Genomic DNA, 25,339 nt, shown 5'->3' with positions numbered 1-25,339 from the left:
TGTAAAAGAATCCGACCTCCAGTAACACAAGATGAAATTTTCTACGGGGACAGATGTAAAACTCATTTTTTTTATTTTTAACAACTAATGTAACTCTTCAGTGTCCAGTGCAGTGTTATAAGGGATTTATCTTTCTACTTTTGGTGGGGTATTATTTTTTTGTGCGTCCAGTTCTATAATAATTGAAGAATACCCATTATTCTAGTGTATAGGAGAGAAGTCAATCCTCACAACCTTGAGTAAGTTTTTAAGGTTACCGTTAAACTAAACTGTTTTGCGAACAGTCACTCTAACTACATATAACATATGATTATATAACATATCATATGAAGAACACATTGAAAATTTCAAATCTAATTTCGATACAAAATGTCCTTTGTTTAAATGTTAATATGTGTTTGGTGTTCTCCTTGAAACGATAATTTAAAAAAAACTTGTTTTGTCAATACATTTTAAAAATAGATTTTATGCTTATTCTTACGGAAAACAAGCACTTTGGAGGTTCGCTGTAAAAAACAATAGTTGCTGTTGGGTCAGCGTTAGATAAGATATTGTTTGTAGTATAATTACTATTTAATAGCGTTAGAAAAAATAAAAAATGAATGAGGATATAATATATAGAAATTGTTGGCAAAGGGTGTAGAAATAAGACAATATAATTAAATTGCAAAGATCTAAAACTGGGTAGTATAAAATAATTATAAGGAACTTATTACTGCAAACCTTCACGAACAACGCTATGGCCATATAGGTAAACAAAGAAATAATATTATAGTCTTCGTCATACAGAATGAAAAATAGTTTTCCTATGGGTTCCCTCTTACTCAGGAATCGAGGGAAAAAGCAACGCTGATCGTTGTGCTTACACAGCTGCGCAATTACCTTCATTGGCAGAACAATAAATTCCAACCTCAGATATAAAGCAACCATTAATGGAAATGGACCCCCAATTTATGGAAAGAAAACTGGACGACATCCACAGGCAAACTAAGAGAGATAAAAGAAGATACTGGTCCATAGAACCCACATTCAATCAACACATCTCACCAAGTTATCCTATCTCGTCTTCGGTTAGGACACTGCAAACTTACTCATGAACATATCATTACGCATATCCAAGCACCACCAAAATGCAGCAAGTGTAACATGCCAAAAACATGAGCTAAAAGAATGGTTACAAACGATCGATATCTGGATATTCAAACAATATGACAGATAAGTAAAAAGAAATATGAATAAGACTTACAATCAATTTATTCTACTACCAACGACCGGTTTCGCATATTATAATGTGCTATGCGTCTTTAGGTCAACGGTACATGGTAAACTAAATGCTTTTCAGCATGCTTTGGGATGGACTCACACAACAACATATTCAAGATTTTAATATGAAAGATATTCTTAACCTTCAACCGACTGTAAACCTCTTTCCCAATTCCTTAACAACTGTAACTTAGCAAGTAAGATATCTTCTTCTTCTCCTTCCTTTTTATAAGCAATTCTGCTTGTTTATCGGCAGATTAATACCTCTATGGAAGGTTGTCACTCCATCTTCTGCGCGGTCGTCCGATACTTCTTCTGCCGATTGGTGACTTACCTCTTACTATTTTGACGACACGGGTCTCCCCCACTCTGCTTATGTGATTATTCCATTCTTTATACTGTTCTGAAGCTAGTTTCTTGTGGCATTTTAAAGTAATTACTATTTAAATGGGAATAAGCCACAATTAAAGGTTAAAGTACGTTTATTAACGTTTCAATTGGTACCTTTGGATTAAAAGTACCTTTATTTTAATTATCTTCAGTGCTTGATACTAGTAAAGTGTAGTAGAATCAGTGAAATAGTGCAGCAGTAATCGTAATGAAATCGTAATCATATTACCTTCAATTATCTCAGCGAATAATATTGTAATAATATTACCCAATCCTGGACGAATCGGAGTCAACCATTTCTTGACCTGTAGTTAAGGTTAACTATCGATTTAGCAATTCAATTAAAAGAACATTTAATGCTTTCATACGAACTTCCAATCAGCTATTAAGAACTTCTCATAAATACCTATTACGAACATTTAATACTCAGTAAGAACAGTTAATAATTAAACTAAAAACAGTGCGAGCCAGACAATTAACTTAAAACCAAGTGCGGGTTGGTTTCATTTGTATACTACAAAATTCTAGTAATCTTTTTGTATTCTTTTAAATTTAAATTAAATTAATTTTGCTTTATTCGCTATAATTGCTATCCATTTTGAAATGTACTATACCCGTTATCTCGAGATAAGCCCATAAACAGCAAAGAGAGATTTCTGTAATCAGCTTTAGTTGAATTTGTTTAAATACTATCAGGCTCTCTTCGTTGATAATTTAATTTGTGCATGATTTTATAATATTGTATATCTAAAGGTATTTCTTGATCATAATACTGTTTATTTCCATGTGTTTACAACCATTTATTAATTGGTGGTGCATTTTTTTACTTGTTTACCTTCAGCCGCCTATATAGTTGTATTGTTGAATATAATATATTATTGTTTTGTTTTATCCTCCTAATAAGTTTCCTGATAAAATAATACCTCTGAATATTTGCTTATTACATTAAATTATTACTATACCTTCGACCAGGAGAAAGATCAGGCTGACTAAGTTTCGTAGGTAAGTAGGTGGACGCAGTCCACCTAATATATTTATTATTTGTTTATGTAGTGTGTTGACAAAATTTATTTAATAATTAACTGTTGATATTTTTCCTTGGATTTGGTCTCAGAACCTAAATATCTTTCCTTATCTCTTTTCGTTTCTAAGGTTTCTTAACTTTCTCCTTGAACCCCAAAAAGTTAAGTGGCACTCTTTTTCTATCTTATCTTATCTTTGGTAATTTTACCCATCTATATTTTTGTTTATTTCTGTATCTCTTCCAATATATCTTGTCCTGTCCTATCTTTACTTATTTCGTCCGTTGGACCCATTCCCGGTTCCAAAAGCTAGTTTCGAACCCACGACTCGCTCTCCACCAACCATCTGGCTGTCGTCCGCAGTGTCTCCATTGGTGACCTTTCTAGTACCATGCAAAAAAGGTTTCTGAGGTTACAATATCACTAAACTAAGCATACTATGCCCATTATTACTAGCACAGTTATCGACAACATATTTATTTTGATATTGTTTACTATGAGCTACTGCTTTTTCCTATACAAATTTTTAAAATGCAAATCTTCAAATAGTAAAATTTTGAATTTGTGGTTTTTTCAAGTAGTATTTGCATTTTTTTTGAGTGATCGAGAATGACACGAATAATTCCTTAACAATTACGATATTTTTGATCAATTTTGGGAGAAGAGATTTTCAAACCACGACTCAAAAGTTATACTTTCTTTCCATCCAATTTCTTCATCGCATTCATTGGAAGGTACTGTATTTAAACATGTTTTATTATTATTTGTCCAGTTCTTTTTCGCTGTGTTACGAGTATCAAATCGCTCTTCAGGACTGCTGTTAGCCGTTATAGCAGTACCTTACGGACATTTAGTGTCTGTCACGAGACAGATTAACTTGGTTGTTATAGTCTACAAGCCCATGGGAGATTTTTAATATGTCATTTGACCCAGCATAAATTACATATAAAACAATATTACAATTTGTAATAAGAACTTTAGAAGCTAAGGGACGTTTTGGCCAAATTTGGAGGTGTAAGAACTCATTACTTTATAGCCTCCCATAAAACTATCAGACCCTCCTAAAAACATGGCTATTTGCCTAAAAGATCGATTGTATGATTTTGTATGTTGAATATTGACTTGTATGAAGCAAAAGTGTAGATCCTAAAAGTATCAAGCACGAACCGAATTGAAGTATTACACATGTGGATTCATAGACGGATGTTGATTCATGAAAGATACCTTGGACGGCAAGGAAAACTAAGGAGGGTCCACAAAGATGGAGAATTACGGAAGAGACCAAGAATCTAAAGGTCACCAAGTCAACTATCAAATTGACTGTCACAAAGCACCAATGAAACTAATATAGGTTGACAATTCCTTAATTATTAATTTATATTTTTTTTGAAAACGATGTCCGCGTTGGAAAGCGAAACGTCAAAAAGTATAAAATGTAATCAAATCTGGTTTAGTTCCATATAAATGCAATATTTAACAATGAAAAGAGGTGGACCCGGAGAATCCTAGAGTAGAGACCAAGACAAACAAAAAGAATCACAGAGAGATTTAAAAAGATATGGTAGGCGATATAAGATTACTGACCGTCAAACAGTAGATGAGATTGGCGCAAAACAGAGAAAAATAGAAGCAATTGCAAGAGACTTCCGCTCAGTAGTGGATGGATTCAGTTTGACGACGAGAGAAAAGAGATATCGCTAAGGTATATTCAAATTTAAGGTGCATCTATTTCCGTTTAATTTTTTAATTAAATACATACTTTTATGTTCAAGGTCTGTGTGTAATCTTTGTTATTCCAAAAAAATATTTGTAAAAGAAATGCCCAGTCAATTTGCTACCACAGATAAAAATTTAAAAAATTGCAGACATTCGTAAGTTGTTATCCTTTATTTTCGCGCCGTAAGATTTTTACAATATATAGTTTCTTATTTATTTCTAATTATGGTTAAAAACAACATAAAGTAGATGGATTAATCAAACTTATATTTCGTGTAAGATAAGAAAGGTCATCTAAAAAAACTGGTTTTGATACACTATTTTCCAAGAAATCAAGAGCTACAACTAATCGTTATAATTTACATTAATTTAAAATAAATTAACAGAGTAAAGCGATATATAACTAAATAAAATTGGTTATAGTTAAATGTACAATTAAATTTTTAGTTGCAAAAGTCTATGATAACTCGGGCACTATCTTACAAAATAATTTAAAATTTAGGGTTTATTAAAAGAAAGTAAGAAGTCAATATTAGAGGGCAAGTTAAGGAAAATTACAGGAAACAAAAAAAGGGAAGCTACCTATGGAAAGATAATAATAAGTAGTAAAAAGCTCATATTTATAAGTGAATCGCCAGGAAAAAACATCGTCAATATTTCACACAATCGCAATCGGAGGATTAAAAAAGGGGATATCCTTATCTCAGTATTAGGAGATCAGAGGGATTATTTTTTTTCAACAATAACCGAAAAAAATATTAGATTTGTGGATAGAAGAAACACAACGCATTAAAAGAGAAATAAATGTGAATAAATAAAATACCATGATATTGATTTATTTATTTATTAACTGGATAACCCCAATAACAGTAACAATAAAATAATATAAGAATCAATAAACTTATGAAAGTACAAGAGACATCTTAAGTTGACTCAAATTGGTGTTAAATAGGTCTAAATCTGAACATTATCTGTGTAACGTTCAACAATCTCATATACAGTGTGTCCGTAAAGTATGGAATAACTTCGATATTTCCTAAATGAAAAGCCTCTTTAAAAAAATCTAAAACACGTCGATTTTTAAATTTAATGTTCTACATTTTACAATTAAATTTTATTATACAAGGTGATACACATTACAGTGATGACGTCATCGGTTCTTTTTTAAATGTACACCCTGTATTTTACGACATTTTTAGATCGATAAAAATGAGCTGATTGCAAAAAAGTATAATTCTGGGGGTCTAAAGGATGTAATTTGAAAGATATGCGCTTAGAAAATTAATTTTTATTGATTTATAATATTAATAAATTATAAATAAATTATAATAAATAACTTGAAAGTAATCCAGTAATTAATACATGACTTATTCTTAAATGTTCGAATTGTAGCCCTTGCTGTATTTGACAGTAACCCAAACGTTGTACAAATTCTTGTAGAACCTTGTTTATGCTTTCTTGAGAAATATTGTTTATTTCTTTACGAATTCTTGTTTTTAAGTCTCCAATATTTGCAGGTTTCGTTTTATAAACAACATTCTTTAAATGACCCCACATAAAATAATCCAAAGGATTGAGGTCTGGCGCCCTCGCTGGCCATTCAATATGTCCACCTCTTCCAATCCACCTGTTCGGAAAAATTTTGTTTAGGTACCTTCGAACATCTAAAGCATAATGCAGAGGCGCACGATCCTGTTGAAATCATAAACTTTTATCAAAACCTCCAAGATTAATTGTACTGGGGAATAAATTAACTAAAGTAGGTACGAGATACCCACTTAAAAACTAAAGGTATGCTGGCCCGTTTAAATTACCTTCGAAATAGTAGGGTCCAATGATTTTATTTCTTACAATGCCAGCCCATACGTTTACCTTTTGCGGGTATTGTGAATGATGTTCCCGCATTCAGTTGGAGTTTTCTTTTGCCCAGTATCTACAATTCTAACGGTTGACCTCGCCATTTAATTTGAATGCAGCTTCATCAGAAAAAATGATATTTGGAACCAAGAGAGGGTTTCGGTTGCCGTTATCCATCATTATTTCGCAAAATTGTATTATTTTATCTGGATCATCCTCGTTTAATTCCTGTACAACTGTGCATTTTACTTACTTTTACGTACTTTGTGTACCGTTGTTTGGCAAACATCGAGATCCCTACTAACCTTACGAACAGAAGTGTGCGCATCTTCTTCAAAAGCAAGTAGAGCATCTAACGTTCTAACATAATTTACAAAGGGACGACCTGATTTGCGTACATTTTCAACCGTACCAGTTCCTCGAAATTTCTTTTCAATCTTACTTACTGTTGACTGCGTGATGGGTTTTTCTGGATATTTATCATTAAATAAATTACACACTTCCATCATAGTTCGCGATTTGTCTCCATACCCAATCATCATGAGTATTTCAATTCTTTGCTTTACACTCAAATTCATTTCTACTTAAAAATAATTCTAAGCAATAATACAGAACATTCACGAATTAATACAATTATTGTATTACTTAATTGTTATTGAACGTTACTAAAAATAATTACAGTTTACCAAAAACTAGAAGTAGGCTACTTTTTTGCAATTGATAATAAATAATTTATTTTCTAAGCACATATCTTTCAAGTTAGAGGCCATTCACGTTCCGACTAGTGGTCCAACTTCTGCAGTTGTATCTGGAATCGGACCGTGAGTGAGTTGGTTGGATTAGTTGGACAACTAGTGGTACGAGTCAGAACATCTAGTGGGACGACTTGAAGGTCCGACTTCCGACTGGCGACGAAGTCGGAGCGTGAATGGTGATGGTGAACGGTGAAGTCGGAAGTCGGATTACAGGTCGGATCGAAAATGTCCTCGGTCAGTTGACCTTCGGCACCTGTTCCTGTGTATATATAATTTAATATTATATATATATATATATATATATATATATATATTATATAAAGATATATATACATATAATATTATACATATAATAAAATATTTATTAATATTATTATTTATGTGATATGTTTTGTATTATTTATTAAATGTTCATAATTATATTATTCTTTTGTATTTCAAAATAATAATCTCAATAAATCACTGTATGATCCAGAACTGTCAATTTTGAAATACATTTGTGTCATTTCCTCGGTAGTGTAGTAGTCAGTATCCCGCCTGTCACGCGGGAGACCGGGGTTCGATTCCCAGTCGGGAGGAATTTTTTATTAATATTATTACATTATTGTCATTTTTAAATACTTATTGATATTGCATTTTAATTTGTATTGTATTATTATATATGGAATTATGTTGCACTATATTGTAGTGTATTTTTTTATGTATATCATTGTCATTTTTAAATACTTATGAATATTGCAGTTTAATTTGTATTGTATTATTATATTAATAACAAAATAAACAATGAATTTTATTGCAGAGTATGTGTAAAAAATTTTTGCATTCAACTGCTTTCATACATATATGAAAATAAAAATATACATTTTCATCAAAATATTGATTCAATCCTTCATTGTTAGTAAGTTGTTATTAATTCTGTTTCTCTTTCTGCTATGTCTTACCTATAGAATTACATATGTAATGATTGTGCAGATTGACTCCCAAATAAATTTGTAACGGAGAATGCGTGTATAGAAGTGTAACTTCCACCGGCAGTCCCACTGGACTGCCACACCCGTTTTTTTTCTAAAATAAAATATACCTACACAAATCCTTAAAACCTATATTTTTTCCTACATCTTAAAAAGTCATAAAAATCAAGAGTCGAAAAAATTAATTAGTTCAGCCCTAGACAAATAACTAGAGAAACGAAACCTAAATTTCAAAATACATATCGACCGATTATTAACTCATTATAACGTCAACTTTCGTATCTACTTCACGCCTTTCGTAATAAACAGTGAAGGAATTTATGAAATTAATCGATGTTTACAGAGATAATTTCTGTTTGTGGGATAGCGGTAATCCTTTATACGCGAACCGAAATGCGCGAGCAACAGCCCAACAACAGCTGCTGAATGTAATGTTGAAGTACGAAATCACTGACTCTCTACGTTCTATCTTCTTCAGAGAATATAAAAAAGTTCAAGTGAGTGAAAGTGGAACTGGTACCGGAGCAGACGCAGTGTACGTTCCTAATTGGGTGCACTACAATGAATTAAGCTTTTTGGCAGAAGTGCAGAGGCCAGCCAGAGCAGGCTGTCACATTCACGCATGACGGTATCTTTTTTGGAAATAAGTGGACCAACTTTTTCCAGCAACAGCGAAAAAGTGAAGTTGTCCATTCTGAGGCAATTTTTGTAATCATCCTCATCAATGACATTGAGCAATTTCGTGTCACAATAGTTAACACGATCAACGAATAATTTTTTCATCACGTTGATAAAAAGAAGAAAAAAAACATTTTTTCTTCTTTTTTTCAAATGATAAGGATAACAAGCACAATGCTGCCATTTTGCTCCTCCTAATTATATTTTGCGTAGTGTTTAATCGATACATTTTTTGATTAAGCGATGTATACCGTCGTGAAAACACACTAGAACTGAAGTTGGACCGCTAGTTGGATAGAAAGTCGGAGCGTGAGTGGAGACGAATATCCAACTAGTAGTACTACTAAGTGGGACCGCAAATTGGAACGTGAATGCCCAGCATATCCATTAGACCCGAGTATTATACTTTTTTGAAATCAGCTCATTTTTATCGATCTAAAATTGTCCTAAAATACAGGGTGTTACATTTAAAAAAAGAGCCGATGACGTCATCACTGTAATGTGTATCACCTTGTATAATAAAATTTTATTGTAAAATGTAGAACATTAAATTTAAAAATCGACGTGTTTAAGATTTTTTTAAAAAAGGCTTTTCATTTAGGAAATATCGAATTTATTCCATACTTTACGGACACACTGTATATATGTGTAGCGTACTGTAAGTACCATAAATATGATGTTCAACAAAGGGGGATATTAAAAGTAGTTATATGACGCAAACCTAAATATGGAACATTAAATTTGATTTTAATTAACTAGTTATAGGAATTATGGATATTTTTTTTTAACGGTAATTTAAGTAAAACGAGACAATGGCCAATGAGATCCATTCAGGTTGAAGTCAAATATTCATTTAGTATCATTTTTTATGTTGAGATATTAAAGTTTTATTAAAGTAATTTGCGTATTTAGTTTATTTAAATTATTTAAAGACTACAATCGGTTTTAAGTATAAGATTATTGATGACAATATGTGCTAACAGCTGTTTTTTATTAATATGTATTTGTTAAAATTTTTTTAAGTATTATTAAATTTTAAGTTAATTATTTTATTTTTGTTTAGAGACGATATAAATCTCTGTTAAAATATATTATTGACTATGTAACTTTTTTTTTACAGCTTATGGTTAAATATGTCGATTTACATGAAATGTTTGTTTAGTTTATTTAATCTAGAGTTCCTCCATGAGTTTCATGTTAGAAGTTCATGGCGCCCCATTTTGTTTTGCAGTTTAGCTTTATTCCGTGTTTCTTGTTTTTAATTTATCAAACTTATATTTTGTTATCTAATTATTATCTATATCCTTATCCACCCCTAATGAAGCTTCCAAACTGAGCAACGTGGTCTTCGTTAACTATTATGAACGAGAAGCTTTTTATTATGTACTTCTGTCAGCTTTTTTGCCACCCATAAATGGTGCTTGAGCTTGTTCAAAAATTGTAGTTTACACTTAAATGCCGCTGCCAACGTATGGTATGATAATCGTATTTTTCGTACATTACGTGATCTTTTTATTGTCGTCCATTGTATGATTGTATCCTTGTCTATATGACATTAAATGGTTTTTAAGTAGTGAAGCGTTGTCATAATTTTTGTAGTTTACACTACACTTACACTAAAATTTCGTGAACTTATCATTTGTGCACATTGAGTGATCATATTTTTGTAAATTACACTAAAATTGATGTTTTTATTTTCCTATAATATACAATCTTTTCATTCTGGCATATTTACACTGAGAGGTATCTGGCTTTCATTTCCCTTTATCTGTGTTCAGCTTTTGGTTTTTCGGTTATAACGTTGATTAAATGTTTCAACATGGTCATTTCTATACCGAAAAAAATTATACTCCGAACGTGGTCTTCGTTAAGTATTGTGGACGAGAAGCTTTTTATTATCTACTTTTCTCAGCTTTTTATAACATTATGGAGTAAGCGTATCTCATTTTCCACACTACTGAAAAGTAAAAAAAGAAATTTTGAAAAAGTCGACATATTACATAGTCGACAGTTTGAAAATTCCTAATATTTATTTACTATTGTGATGTTCTATATAGTATATCCAGCCCTACTACGGACCAATTAGCCTAACATCCTTTCTCTTGAAAACCACATTCCCAACCATCACCAAACACCTTAATGTCAGTAATGTTCCATTGGCCGTAGCCGAATGGATCTTCAGTATGCTCTCTAATAGAGCAATAAGCATAAATGTAGAAGACGTTTCTGTTAGAGGCATGGTTACGAGGGGGTGTCCACAGGGAGGGGTGATATCACCACTTCTCTGGAACATAGTTCTAGACACTCTGGTTGACCAACTCAGCAGCAACGGGTTCTACACAATAGCCTATACAGACGATATTGGTGTCCTGCAAAGCGATAAGTTTGAGAACACACTCTGTGAGAGATTACAAGTTCCTCTCCGACTAATAGAAACATGGTGCAAGGAACACTCACTATATATAAATCCTAAGAAGACAGAGATGGTCCTCTTTACCAGGAAAAGAAGAATCACGGGCTTAATACCCCGAAGTATTCTAAACTACAGTCTAAATTTTTCTGACCAGGTGAACTACCTTGGTATTATTCTTGACAGGAAGTTAACATGGAACTCACACTTAGATGGTAGAGCTAAAAGAGCATATATTGCCTATGGGCAATGTCGACAAACAGTTGGACGCACCTGGGGCCTTTCGCCCAGGGTGATCGCCTGGGTCTACACTGCTGTCATCAGGCCAATGCTAACTTACGGAGCTATTGTTTTAGTACCAAAAGTTATACAGGCAACAGCGATTAACAAACTAAACCATATTCAGCGGATGGTTTGCATAAATATAACAGATGCCATGAAAACAACACCAACTGCTGCAATGGAGTTAGTTGATCATTGGCATCACGCCTCTAGACATATATGTCAAAGAGGTGACGCTGGTGACAATGATGCGATTGCGCTCAGCTGGTGCAGACTTTGATGTAGGAATGGGACAATTGAGAACTCGTTTCTGGCGGAAAGAGCTGAACGCCCTACCCCTGCTACAGGCATACTGCGAGTCAATTGAAGCAAAGTTTGTCTTTGGCAAACCCTACAATTTGTAGTGTGTATATTGCATATACACCAGGATACGGGATATACTCCACTATCACTGAACCTAAGAATAATGTGTAAAGTTAAGTAAAGTAAAGGTATGGGCAAAAATGCCAGCGTAGTTCAGACAGAACTGGCTGGTATCTCCATAGCCGCCAAAGAGATAACCCAAAAAGGTATAGGCGGGAAAACTATAATAATCTGCACAGATAGCAGATAAGCGCTACTAACCTTGAATAGACCACGTGTCACATCAGGGTTAGTAACGGAGTGTCACGAGTCACTACCTCAAGCTTCGGATGGTAATACCATCATCCTGAGGTGGGTTAAAGGACACGATAGGCATAAGGGCAACCGCATTGCTGACCAATTGGCTAGGAAGGCGGCAGGCTTAAGACTCTTAGGACCTGGGGATCTTTTTGGTTGGTCAACTACAACAATCGCGGAAATGGTCAAATGTCACTCCCATACGCGAACCGTAAAAAGATGGGAAGAAGGGCAAGGATGTAGACTTGCCAGGGTAACACTAAGTAACCTTGAAAAGTCAGCATCAGAAAAGTACTTGGGAATGACCAGGAAAAACCTACGATAGACAGTTGGTTTTTTTTTGGTCATTGTCAACTAAGCAAACACCTCCACACACTGGGACTAGTAGACACACCTCTATGTAGAAAGAACGAGAAGACGAAACTGTAGAGCATGTCCTCTGTGAATGCCCGGAGTTATCGTTAATATGAGAGTACGCGTTCGGCGAGTCCTGGCCCACACCTGCTCGCATAAGGGAGATGTCTCCTGGTGACTTGTCCACCTTCCTAGAAATGGCAGGATGGAGAATTAACTAAGGACGACAGCTCCCTGGGAGGATGCACAATGGGTCAATTGTGGCCTAAGTGCTGTGGAACTTAACTGACCCTCCCTACTCTACAGATACAGAACGATGTGGCGTTGTTGTCATAAATCTTAAATGACATAACCGGAAAGTTGTAGTGAAAATACTATAGGTCTATTACATGTTCAGATTTTTATTTCACTTCGTATATTAACTAATCTAGACCTTGTAAAAATGCATTAAAAGCAGAATTGAAAAATTTGTTTGACTGATTCAGAAATAATTAACTTAAAAATACTATAAATATTCATTAGCAAGCTGCTAAATAAATGTAAGTATAACCCAATTTAATATTTATCTATTAAACATATTTTAACGACTTTGTTTAGAATAATATTCTTATCAAAAAAATATATTATAATGAACTTGAAAAAAAAACATTCAAGCATGACAATGCGACAAAGTTTTAACATTGATTAGATAAGTCACTGTACAATGTTCACAATATTATTGGACATAATATAATTAAATAAATGATGACAGTAACTACCCGCATAATTCTCACAGTATAATACGTGTTTAAGCTGCTGCCGTACATACATATAGTTAAAAATGTATTTATGTTATATCCTTCTTAATAATCACCCGATCTCGATGAATGACATTTCGAAAAAATTTGATTTATCGAAATAAAATACCTAATACAAATTTTTGACAAAGATTATGATTTGAACGTGGATTTTGAAAGCTCTAGATATAATTGTAAACATTATTTTTTATTACAAAAATATTCATAGTATTGAAAGGACCGAGGAAAAGAGATGATATCTCGAGTTAAGACACTTCGATCATACCCGCCAATACAATGCGGTACCTAGGAGTTACATCGGACCAAAAACATGCATTTAAAACACATATAGACACGATCAAAAAGAAAACTGAAATAAAATCCGAGGACTAAATATACTAATGGCAAACATAAAGAAGTAAACTATCAGAGAAGTGTCCTGCTAAGTATAACATACTCCACTATCCTATATGTTGCACCAGCACAACAAGATGTCACATCAAAAAGCACATACAAAACAAAACTAAATCCAATAAAAAGAAAACACAAGTAAATCAGACAATAAGACCGACGAGTAGGACCCTTCCTACCTATACACGTACAGGGCTTATCACAAGAAGCGCTGCTAAGGACCGTTGGATAGAAGCGCGCCAAGATCTTCAAAAGTGAAGTTAATTCACATTTGAAGGTTTTTAATTCAAAGTGGAATTGGTGAGTGACAGACAATGGTGTTTGGTTTTTTATTTTAAATATCAATGCTGAAAGTGGTTTTAATCCTGCGTCTAGATCACGGTGGGCATTCGTTAAAGGCATCATCATCATTTGGCTCTACAATTCTATGTGAGTTTTGGCCGCGTTTACTATTTGCCTCCATTGTTGTCGGTCCTGAGCAGCTATTTCCCATTGCTGTATTCCCATTTTGCGTAGATCACTGGCTACTGCGTCCTTCCATCTCTTTCTTGGGCGACCAACTGACCTTCTGCCATCGGGCCTTTCCCAGAATGTGGCGTTCAGGAGTCGTTCGTCACTCGATCTTAGTACGTGGCCCGCCCATCTTATTCGGTTTGCTTTAATGTAGCGTACTATGTTTTCATCTCCATATACTGTCTGGAGTTCATGATTGTATCTTCTTCTCCATTCTCCTGTTGTCTCTTCTCTGCAAGGCCCATAGATAGTCCGCAGTATCTTTCTTTCCAGTACCAGTTTTGTCTACTACTACCTAATTTTGTCGTTTCCCACTGGTTCAGAGTCCATGTCTCGCGTCCATACGTTATTGTGGGACGAATTATTGTCTTGTACACTCTTATTTTTGCTGGTATTGAGAGTATTTTTGATTTAAGTACGGTCATTAATGAGTAATATGCCTTGTTTCCTGCAATGACCCTGGCTGCCACGTCCTTTTCTTATTTATTTTCAGATGTTATGATCGCTCCCAGGTACTTGAATTCTTTTACGTAAAAATCAAGTAAGTCTCTTGTCAAAAGAGATGGATTCATCGCCGAGGATTCGTTTAGTCCTCTTTGGTTCTGTTTAGCGATGAACCCACTATCTCAGCTACTGAACTCCACTGACTCAGGTTTTAGCATCAAAAATAACAATACTGTTGTGGCGAAGCTTAATCATCTGTTGTATATGAATGATTTGAAATTAATGGCTTCCACTCGAAACCACCTAGATCAGACCACCTAGTAAAAATTTGTTTAAGGCATTAAATACGTACGCCTGTTCCGCGCTGAACTACTCATTTGGTATTATAAAATGGTCAAAAACGGATATAGAGGGTCTTCAGCGGAAAGTGAAAACACTTCTCACAAAGGTGCAAAAACACCATCCACGCAGTGCAGTCGAGAGAACAACATTACCGCGGTATCAAGGGGAAAGAGGACTTATGGACATAGGTGAGCAACTGGATGAACAGGTTGCTAATTTAAGAACTTATTTTCAGGTATAGGCTGAGACATCTATTCTACATCGAGCAGTTTGCGCAGTAGATGATACTGCGTAAATGATACTGCGAAGTAACGATAAAACGAAACCAAAAATAATCAAATATAATGTTGATAAATTAAAGTGTACTGAAGTCGAAAGAAACTTCCAAATATGCTTAGATCGTAAAATATCAGAACATCCCAGAAGTGAGGTATATCCCACTGAACTTAACACAAATTGGGAGTTTATGAAAACCACGCTTAAAGAGACCGCAGAGGAAGTGCTGGGTGAAGTACCCAAGGGACAGCGAAACAACTGGTTTGATGAGAAATGCCAACGAGTAACGAAAGAGAAAAACGACGCGTATCTGAAAATGATCAACAGAAGGACTAGGAGCAATGTTGAAGAATATCGAGTAAAGAGACGAGAGAAAAAACAAAAACACAAACAGAAAAATCGGCAACAAATCAATAAAGAGTTCGAAGAAATGGAAAACCTTAATAGAGAACACGAATACAGAAAATTTTACAAACAGGTTAACACAAAAAGAAAAGTTTTCAAGCCACAAGCGAACCAAGTCAAGGCCCTTAACGGAATTCTTTTAAACGAGAGAGTGGAGAGTACTTAATGGAGAAAGTAGAGCTGAAGGTAGATATGATATAGAAATAGAACAGGAGGATACTTTGGAAGAAATAAACAAAGCAATTCAGTCTCTAGCCAGAAACAAGTCACCCGGAGCAGACAACCTACCCGCAGAAATATTTAAATGTGGCGGTCAAACATTTGTAACCCTCCTTCACAAACTACTAATACAGGTATGGCAAGAACGCGCGTTACCAGAAGATTGGAATACTGGAATTATATGCCCCATACACAAAAAAGGAAACGTTCTTGAATGTTCCAACTTTAGAGGGATTTCCCTTCTTAATACAGCATATAAAATTGTGTCCCTGATACTTAACGAACGACTGACACGGTATACTGACAATATAATAGGATCCTACCAAAGAGGCTTCTTGAAAAATAAATCTACCATTGATCACATATCATCCATCAGACAAATATTAGAAAAAACGACGGAGTACGACATAGACTGCCATTACATCTTCGTAGACTTTAAGGCAGCGTACGATACTATTGACAGACCCCAATTATATTCGGCGATGATCGAATTAGGAATACCAAAAGGATTGATAGAATTAATTAAAATGACAATGATGAAAGTCGAATGTAAAGTGCGCGTACAAGGGGATGTTTCAAAACCATTTAAAACCAACATAGGACTGCGTCAGGGAGATGCGCTATCATGCACGCTGTTCAACCTAGCGTTAGAAAAAGTTATGAGAGATTCGGGAATAAACTTAAAAGGTACGATATATACCCGTAGTATACAAATAATGGCATACGCTGATGATATCGTCATAATTGGAAAAACCCAAAATGAAGCAGTGGAGGCTTTCACACGTATCAAAAATGCCGCAGAAAACATCGGACTTCTGATTAACATCCAGAAAACTAAATATATGCCGGCCATATCAAGAATTCAACAAAATAACTTAGAGGTGCAACACGAAACGATAGAAATGGTAGAAGAATTCTGCTACTTAGGATCACTGATAGACTACAAAAATAACATCCAACGAGATAAAAAAAAGAATATGCGTGGCTAACCGCTGTTATTTTGGCCTGGGCCCTCAACTAAGAGCGAGAAGTATGTCAATAGCAACAAAGTGCAAACTTTATAAAACAATAATACGCCCAGTGCTCACATACGGATCGGAAACATGGGCAATGACGACCCGAGATGAAGAGTTACTGCGAGTCTTTGAAAGAAAAGTATTGAGGACCATATATGGCGGAGTAAATGAACAGGGTCTGTGGAGAAGGCGATATAACTTTGAACTCTATAGACTTTTTGGTGATGCAGATATTGTGAAGACCATCAAAATAAACCGCCTAAGGTGGGTGGGCCACGTTATGCGGATGGATGAGAGTGATCCCACTAAAATAACTATGCTAAACAGGCCGGTCGGAAGAAGAAGAAGGGGGCGACCTAAACTCAGATATCTGGACGATGTACAGGAAGATCTGAGGGAGATTGGAGTGAGGGGCTGGAGAAGACAGACACTCGATAGGGAAGGATGGAAGAATGTTTTGAAGCAGGCCAAGGCTCACGAAAGGGCTGTAGCGCCAACTGATGATGAAGTAAGAAACAATTCGCACCTGGATGAGTAAACCTCTGCATGGGCGACATCTCAATGAGTGCAGCCAAGAATATATCGACAATACAGCGTCGAACTGCTGGTTGACATCAGGAAAGATGTTTCTCGAGACTAAGGGTTTCCTACCTGCCATTCAAGATCAGGTTATTCCTACTAAAAATTACCTGAAATATATTGTTAAAGATCCTCAAGTCCAAACTGACAAATGCCGATATGGATGCCAAGCCCAAGAAACCATTCAACATCTTTCCGGTGCCTGCCAGGCGTTTGTCGGTACTGATTATAAAGAACGCCATGGCTCAGTAGGAAAGATTACCCACCAAGAACTAGCTGACAACCTGAGACTTCTCCTAATCGACCATCTTCCTTATTATCAATATGTCCCTGACAGAATGCTTGAAAATGACAACTACAAGCTATACTCTGTGCTCACAGACCAACCAGTGGCACATAATAGGCCGGATCTCATACTAGTTAATAAACTTACTAGCCAAACAACATTTATTGGAATATGGCGCTTAACGAATAACACAAAGCGAAGAGTGATATATATATATATATATATATATATATATATATATATATATATATATACGTAAGAAGTATATGGGTGTATAATCAGTCAAACTATGTGCCTCTGTCTGACAAGTCACAATTTGTCTGGATGAGCTGGGAGCAGCCCACGGCAGATCGGCTTACCTTACCAGTTATGGCAACGCTGTCAATTCTAATATCACGGCTTGTGAAATAGAGTTGGCTGTACTCTAACGAATATTCTAAGCTCTAATTAATTTGACATATCATAATTCTCGCATAGACAACAGTCGTTGACTAACGTTTTAATTTAATTTTGATCGATTGAATGATGGTGCATGTGCAAAAACTTACTGTTACTGGTTATTAGAACATTGTTATAATTATTTTAAAGTATTTGAAGTATAAAACAATTGTAATTGTAATTTTAGTTAACATTTAAGTATTTTTAAAAATCCATTGCTACAAAAGTTATCCTATTGGTTATGGTGTAAACCATTTCTCAGAATTCTCTCCAGTCGAATTTAAATTTGATTGAATTAGAAGTAGTTGCGGTATGAAAGAGTGGATGTCTCAATAAAATAATATTCAAATTTAACCTAAAATTAGATCAAGAAAAGAAGCCCCTGAGAACTCAGAACATTAAGTAAAAGTTTCACTGAAATTATCTCATCCTTAATTTTGACAACTTCTATAAAGTAGGTACTTACCTCCCAGTTCAAGAGTGACAGGTGTCAAGTGTTTAGCAGCTGCTTCTAAGATAATCTTTCCTACTGTAGAAGATCCAGTGTACAAGATGTAATCAAACCTTTGTTTTAACAATTCAGTTGTTTCAGATACTCCTCCTTCAAAGACCTGGTATGCTTCTGTATCTAAATACTTGGGAATATATTCAGCAAGAAATTTCGAGGTTGCTGGTGCAACTTCAGAGGGCTTTAACAGAACACAATTACCTGCAGCAATTGCACCTGTAAAAAAAGGAAAAAGATGTAAGCACTAGTAATATAACCTATTTATTTGTCGATGTAAACGGAAATTATCTATAAAAGATTTTATGACACTTTTGCCTATGAAAGTCATAAAAAAATTAATACTACGATCTACTACAACTAACTAAAGACAAATTTCTTAAGTATACACCTAATCTATCTATCTCAGCTTCATGCATAAACATCCATATTTATAGTTTATTTTTATGAACGAGAGAGTAATTAGCATAATTTTAACTGGTAGCTCCGACCACTCCATGGGCGTGCTCAAGATTAATTGAAAAATTACTTTGAATAATTGTAAAAAATAAATGAATTATTTCAGTGTTATAAGTGTTATGTGTATGTAAACAAAAGTGACCTCTTTTATCACACACTATATTAGAACTGACTGGCCTACATTAAAAAGGGTTTTAAAAAATTCACATTTTTTTTAATTTTTAAAAATTACAAAAGAGAAAAAGAGTTTTTAAAACCGTCTAAGGTATGTTAAATAGATGAATAAAAATATTAATATAAAACTTACAGCTACTTTTTACAAATCCAAATCAGATTCAGAAGATGAACTTTCAGAACCAAGATTTATAATAACTGGCTCGATCATTTTATCAGTAATATTGTCCAGCTTCCACATTTTTTCCTCTTCTTTAATAGTGTGATTTACTGCCTTTTCCCAGTTTAAAGGTTTTACATTATTTACGGCCTCCAAAAACAACTGTTTAACATCATGAATTTTAAAAGTGTCTTTTTTTAACCACTTGGTTGTGGGCAGTCCTTCTATAAGTCTGGAGTGATAACTTGCATTATCCATTACTATTACACAGTTCTTAGGAAGAAGATCTATCATTTGTTCGAACCATTCTTGAAAGACATCAGCGTTCATGTCTTCATGGTAGTCACCGGTACGAGTTGATTCAAAAGTTAATAAACCACCTTCAACAAAACCGTCTGAACTGCCAATGTGTACTATTATCAGCCTGCGTCCCTTTCCTGATGGTGGGTTTAAACCAGTAGATAAGTTATTTACAAAAGCGTGCCTTTGACTTGTAACAGTTTCATCCTGCCAAAATTTATTTGGTGTATGACCCTCGTTGATCCATGTTTCATCAAGATAAAATATTTTTCTTTTTTGGTTTCTCATTTCCTTTATGGTTCTTAGAAAATGTCTTCTCCATATGACAATATCGCTTCTTTCTAATAAAATAGACTTTCTGGGATTCTTTTTCCAGCGGAAGCCTATTTCTTTTAAAAGTTTCCATAACGTACTTCGACTCATTTCTGGGTAATCCTTATCATCTCGAACTGAGACAAGAACTTTATCCAATGTTGGAAATTCTTGTCTAAAGAAGAATTCATGCACTTTCCGTCGAAGTCCTTCTTTAAAATGATATTCTATTTGAAATTTTGGTTTCCCTGGAGCATTACGTGGCATTTGAAAACTACCACATTTTTCTTCTTTAATAACTCTGTAAATCGTAGATTTCCCAACACCAAGTGTACTGCTAACTAACTCAACGGTCTCATCAACACTTTCACATAAACGTTTGTCTGTAAATGATTTAAAACAATTAAATATTAATGTTTTTTCATTAACTGTTAGAGGACCAATTTTTCGGCGTTTACACGGCACTTCCAAATTTTCCATAACACTAGTATACACAATAAACTGCACCTTGCAACTGAAGTACCTACTTTTAGTGAACTGTTAAGAATTTTGAATACGCCATTTGGACCTTCCTATATACAAAATGGAAAAACCCACTATCACATTTTCTGTGGAATAAATTTAGAAGGTAATTATCTAGTCAATTACTGTCGTAGATTCCTGGAATTAAAGAATTAAATGTTTGATTGTTGAAACCCTTACTTCGTGGAATGCACTAATTTCAGATAAAATAAAACGTTTTATTTTATCTAAAGAATTAAACTTTATTTTGCAAATAGGCAAAGAATTAAACTTTATTTTGCAAATAGATAAAATAAAACGTTTTATTTTATCTAAAGAATTAAACTTTATTTTGCAAATAGGTAGGTACTTATTAAACTTTTATTGGTTATATATAACCAATAAAATAAACATCTTACATTTCTTGCAAATTCATTAGTACCTGTTAACCTCCATCACTCCGACACTGGCAACCTTATTTAGGGATTAGTAACCCTCACAACTATTGTATTCTATTCTGCTCCAACCTTTATACCTGGTGGTCATACTCAATTTAAAATTGTTTTCCTATATACTTCTGTAAACTTGTTGACAAATATCTGTTTTTCATTGAGTCACCCGTATCAACAGTTTAGGGATTTGCATACATAATTTATTGATTTATTACTCTCTCATACATAAAAATACACTATAGAAATAGACCTTTTATTTTTGTCGTTTTTATTAATTTGATTTCATCTTGGTTCTGCATGCTTATCTGATGATTTAACATACTACAAAAGCCCAATTTACTTTAAATAATTTACATCCCAAATTGATGTTTTATAGGGTATACCGAAAACTAGAGAAGATAGAAAAATGTAGTCAAGATGTCATAACTTCTTGTTTCGTTAAAGTAATTATTGCCCAATCAAATCATATCGAAAACGACAGTGTTAAGTGTTCTCTTCGATGTGGTGATTTGATAGAATTTATTGCGAACTATAGTTTAAGCATAATAACGCGGTAAATGAAAGCTTTCTGGGATAAACAATTTCAAGTTTGCAATAACCGTTAAGTGAAACAACTGTCCTTGTAAGACGAAATAGAATTTAATAAAGTGATTACTATTTTAATGGGAATAAGCCACAATTAAAGGTTAAAATAAGTTTATTGACGTTTTAATTTCCACTTCGGAAATCGTTCTCAAAATACAAACATTAATAAATTAAACAAATTTTGTTTTTTGTTACTTGTTGAAAAATTCTTCTAATAATTTAATTTTATCTGACTCAATTATATTGACACTTCAGACATATATTATAAGTACATTTTAAAGTAGACGACTTTAAAATGATATTGCCAATATTGCTGAGTTGCTTCTAAAAAAAATTTTGGTCTAGCAATGGGCTCTGTTTATTAGCCGATATATTTATGGAAGATTCTGAAACAAATATTATTTCTAAACAAAATTTAAAACCAACAGTATGGTATAGATATGTAGATGATGTATTCTCAATATGGCCTCATGTATCAGAGTTGTTGGACATTCCTGAATAATATATATAAACGATACAGAAGAGACAATAACATTTACCATGGAAAAGGAATATAATAACACACTAACTTTCCTGGATGTTTTAATCTCTAAGAACGATACTGGATATGAGACTCAGGTGTATAGAAAACCAACGCACACCAACTGATATTTAAATTTCAAATCAAATCACAATATCAATATTAAAAAGGGAATCATTAAATCCTTATAAGATAGAGCCAAAGCTGCTTGTTCTAACGAAAATTCGTTCTTAGAGGAAAAAGATTTGTTAACATCTGTTTTATTAAAAAATGATTATCCTTTATCGTTGAACAGAACAACTTAGAACGAGATCCTACAGCATACACAAGGAATAATACGAGGAAAATAACAATACCATACATAAAAGGGTTATCAGAAAAACTTAAAAGGATAGGAAATAAATTCAAGATTTCAACAACATTCAGAACAACAAACACATTGAGATCTATTTTGTCTAAAACTAAACCTAAAAATGAACAAGGAAGAACAAATAATTGTATTTATAAAATACCTTGTGAATGCGATCACTTTTATTTATGTGAAACATCAAGGCCATTAAATGTTAGAATAAGTGAACATCAATCTTATATTAAAAATAGAGAAGTTAACAGATCTCAAATATGTAAACACGCAAGGGATAATGAACATAGGGTTAATGGAATGATTCAAGTATAGTCCTAAAAGAAACGGATGGTAAAAAGAGAAAAATCAAAGAAGCGGCTCTAATTATGCTAAATGAGACCACTTGTGTCGCAAATTCCTCGGCAGAATGCAGTAGGATCTGGTTACTCATATTAAAAGGTGAAGATAATAAAAGGAAAATACCACTATTAGTAAGTCAGTATAACATATCGAGGATACATCATTTATGTTTTTTAAATAACAAACATATAAGATCAGAATTTCGTGTTTATTGGGAGTAAACTAAATGTAAGACCAAATACCATGTCAGGGTAGTATTATGAGGTTTTTTCCTGTTTTTTTTAATGATTTAGTGTGGAATCATTAACAGGAGAACTTTACTGTCATCATGGCATGTGGTTGTCTTTTTAAAGACAAATTACATGCTATGATTTTTTTCTGACGGATATTCTAGGGTTAAAGTTGATTTCATGTAATCGAATGAATAAATTTTAAAGTCGTCTACTTTAAAATGTATAATATATGTCCGAATTGTCAATATAACTGATTCAGAAAAAATTAAATTATGAGAAGAATTTTTCACCAAAGAACAAAAAATTAAATTTGTTTAATTTATTAATGTTTATATTTTGAGAACGATTTCTGAAGTGGAAATTGAAACGTCAATAAACTTATTGGAACCTTCAATTGTGGCTTATTCCCATTAAAATAGTAATTACTTTAAAATACCACAAGAACATGGCTTCAGAACGATAGTAGATAATAAAGTGATGTTTGCATTAAAATATACGAATTTAAAAAAATACTCTCATTTTTTATGATTTTTTGCTAATTTAAAACAAATTATCCAAATTGAACTCACAAAGTCCCAAATAAAAGTTTTAAATGTATATAAGGTATACAAATTGAATGCGAGAAACAACAGTTTAAAAATAATTTTTATTATTTGAAAAAAAGAACCATATGCTATAACTTTAGAGCCTAATAAATTATCAGGCTCTAAAGTTAAAGCATATGGTTTTTTTCATATCAGGGCCGTCCTGATTGCTCTGAAATCTCAATGGATTTGGAGCGACAAGAATGATAGGGGACATTGTGATCTCGCCCTCTATAAGGCAAAACAAGTCTCACACGTTTCTGATTTACATCACTAAAATTGCATGTTTTTTCTGTATTTCCTAGACTTTTAGTATTTAGTATTTGCAATAATACTACTGAATGTAGGTAGGCATTAGCTAGAATAAAACGATAATTAGAATTCACTTAAGTACTCTTAAGAAGGAAAGATAATCCAATAATATGTTTACTAGTTGAATAAGAAAGATAAATATAGGTCAAACTGGCAACAGGTGTATGTTTTCCGAAAATTTGATATCCAGTTTGTAAATTTTTTATTAAAATCAACTAGGAAATGTTAATTCCCGTAGGACAAGATCTATAAATAAACACTAAATTTAATTTTAAACAGTTCCAAAGAATAAAACATTAGAAAAGGTTAAATCCGAATATTAGAAATGTTTTTTTTATTTTGTTACTATTATTATTTTGTTAGATATTTCCATTTAAATTTACCTGCAAAAGGTTGCAATGACAATGTTATCGGATAATTCCAAGCTCCCATAATCAGAACAACTCCATAAGGATCATGTTTAATGAAGACATCATCCATAATATTTGGAAGTTCTTTATTGGGTCTCTCGGGTTTTTCGAATTCGCGAAGATTTTTCAAGAGGTAATTGATTTCTTTTTTGACTACATCAATTTCCATAATAACAGCTTCGATTTTATTTTTCCTCAGGTCCTTGTCCAAAGCTTCATATATTTGTTGAGTATTTTCATCTAGTAGTCGTATTAATGCTTTTAATTGTTTTAGTCTAAAATCTACGGATCTTGTTTTTCCGCTATTAAATGCATTCCGTGCGGAATTTACAACTTGTTCGGGATTTTTATCTGACATGGTTATTTCACTAATTTTACACTGTACAACACACTAGAACAACCAGACTAGAGAATAATCTCACACAGCAAGTGTTATACACATTAAATCAGTTATCAGCTTATTATCAGGTAGCTAAGATAACGAAAATACATTCAGAATTTGATAACACTTCGAACGTGGCTGAGTGTCGACGATGCCGCTATTTCAACTTTACATTATTTTCAGTGATCTATTTTTGATCAGTTAGATCTATTAGTTAACGTACAGCATTCAGTGTTAAAAATATTAATACATCATCACATCATCTCTACCATTTAACTCGCCACGAAGCGGAAATATAGTTTTTTTTTATTTATTTATTTATTTAATGTCGTTCGAACCACTGAGGTTATAGACGACAACAATGGAAGATACATAATAAAACAAAGAAAGGTCAGAATATTAATTACATACTAACATGAAAGTATGTGATTTGTGATATAAACTAGATTTTAATTTAAATATCTTTTATGCCTATAGCCGTTAAAAAGTTTATAATGTTTAGATGATTATTGTCTCTAAAAAGCCCGCGTATGTCTCTGATAAGGTTGATACTTCTCGTTTCATGGAAAATTTGACATTCGATTAAAATGTGTTTTACTGTACTGTTGAATTGACACTGGTTGCAGTATGGGGGGCGGTTGTTTCGTGTGATTTGGTAAAGATCGAAGTCGAGTAAAGATGACT

At 33.6% G+C, this 25,339-nt stretch overlaps 1 protein-coding gene across 2 annotated transcripts in view; it reads right to left on the bottom strand.

Annotated features, from left to right (window-relative positions):
* Aldh-III (Aldehyde dehydrogenase type III) overlaps positions 1 to 25,339 on the bottom strand; it is a 67,170-nt gene that overhangs the window by 35,173 nt on the left and 6,658 nt on the right. The window contains exons 1-2 of one of the 2 annotated variants that reach the window (XM_072525760.1): positions 24,247 to 24,681; positions 18,530 to 18,787 (exon numbers count right to left, since the gene is read on the bottom strand). In XM_072525760.1, the coding sequence (XP_072381861.1) occupies positions 18,530 to 18,787; positions 24,247 to 24,631 (643 nt within the window). In that variant the 5' untranslated portion in view covers positions 24,632 to 24,681. Of the gene's footprint in view, positions 1 to 18,529; positions 18,788 to 24,246; positions 24,682 to 25,339 lie in introns of those variants that run through there. The other variant, XM_072525761.1, reaches the window with a different exon arrangement.

This window comes from Diabrotica undecimpunctata, chromosome 3 (assembly GCF_040954645.1).
Source record: "Diabrotica undecimpunctata isolate CICGRU chromosome 3, icDiaUnde3, whole genome shotgun sequence".
Taxonomy (NCBI): Eukaryota; Metazoa; Arthropoda; class Insecta; order Coleoptera; family Chrysomelidae; genus Diabrotica; species Diabrotica undecimpunctata.
This window is presented reverse-complemented; position numbering and strand designations above follow the sequence as displayed.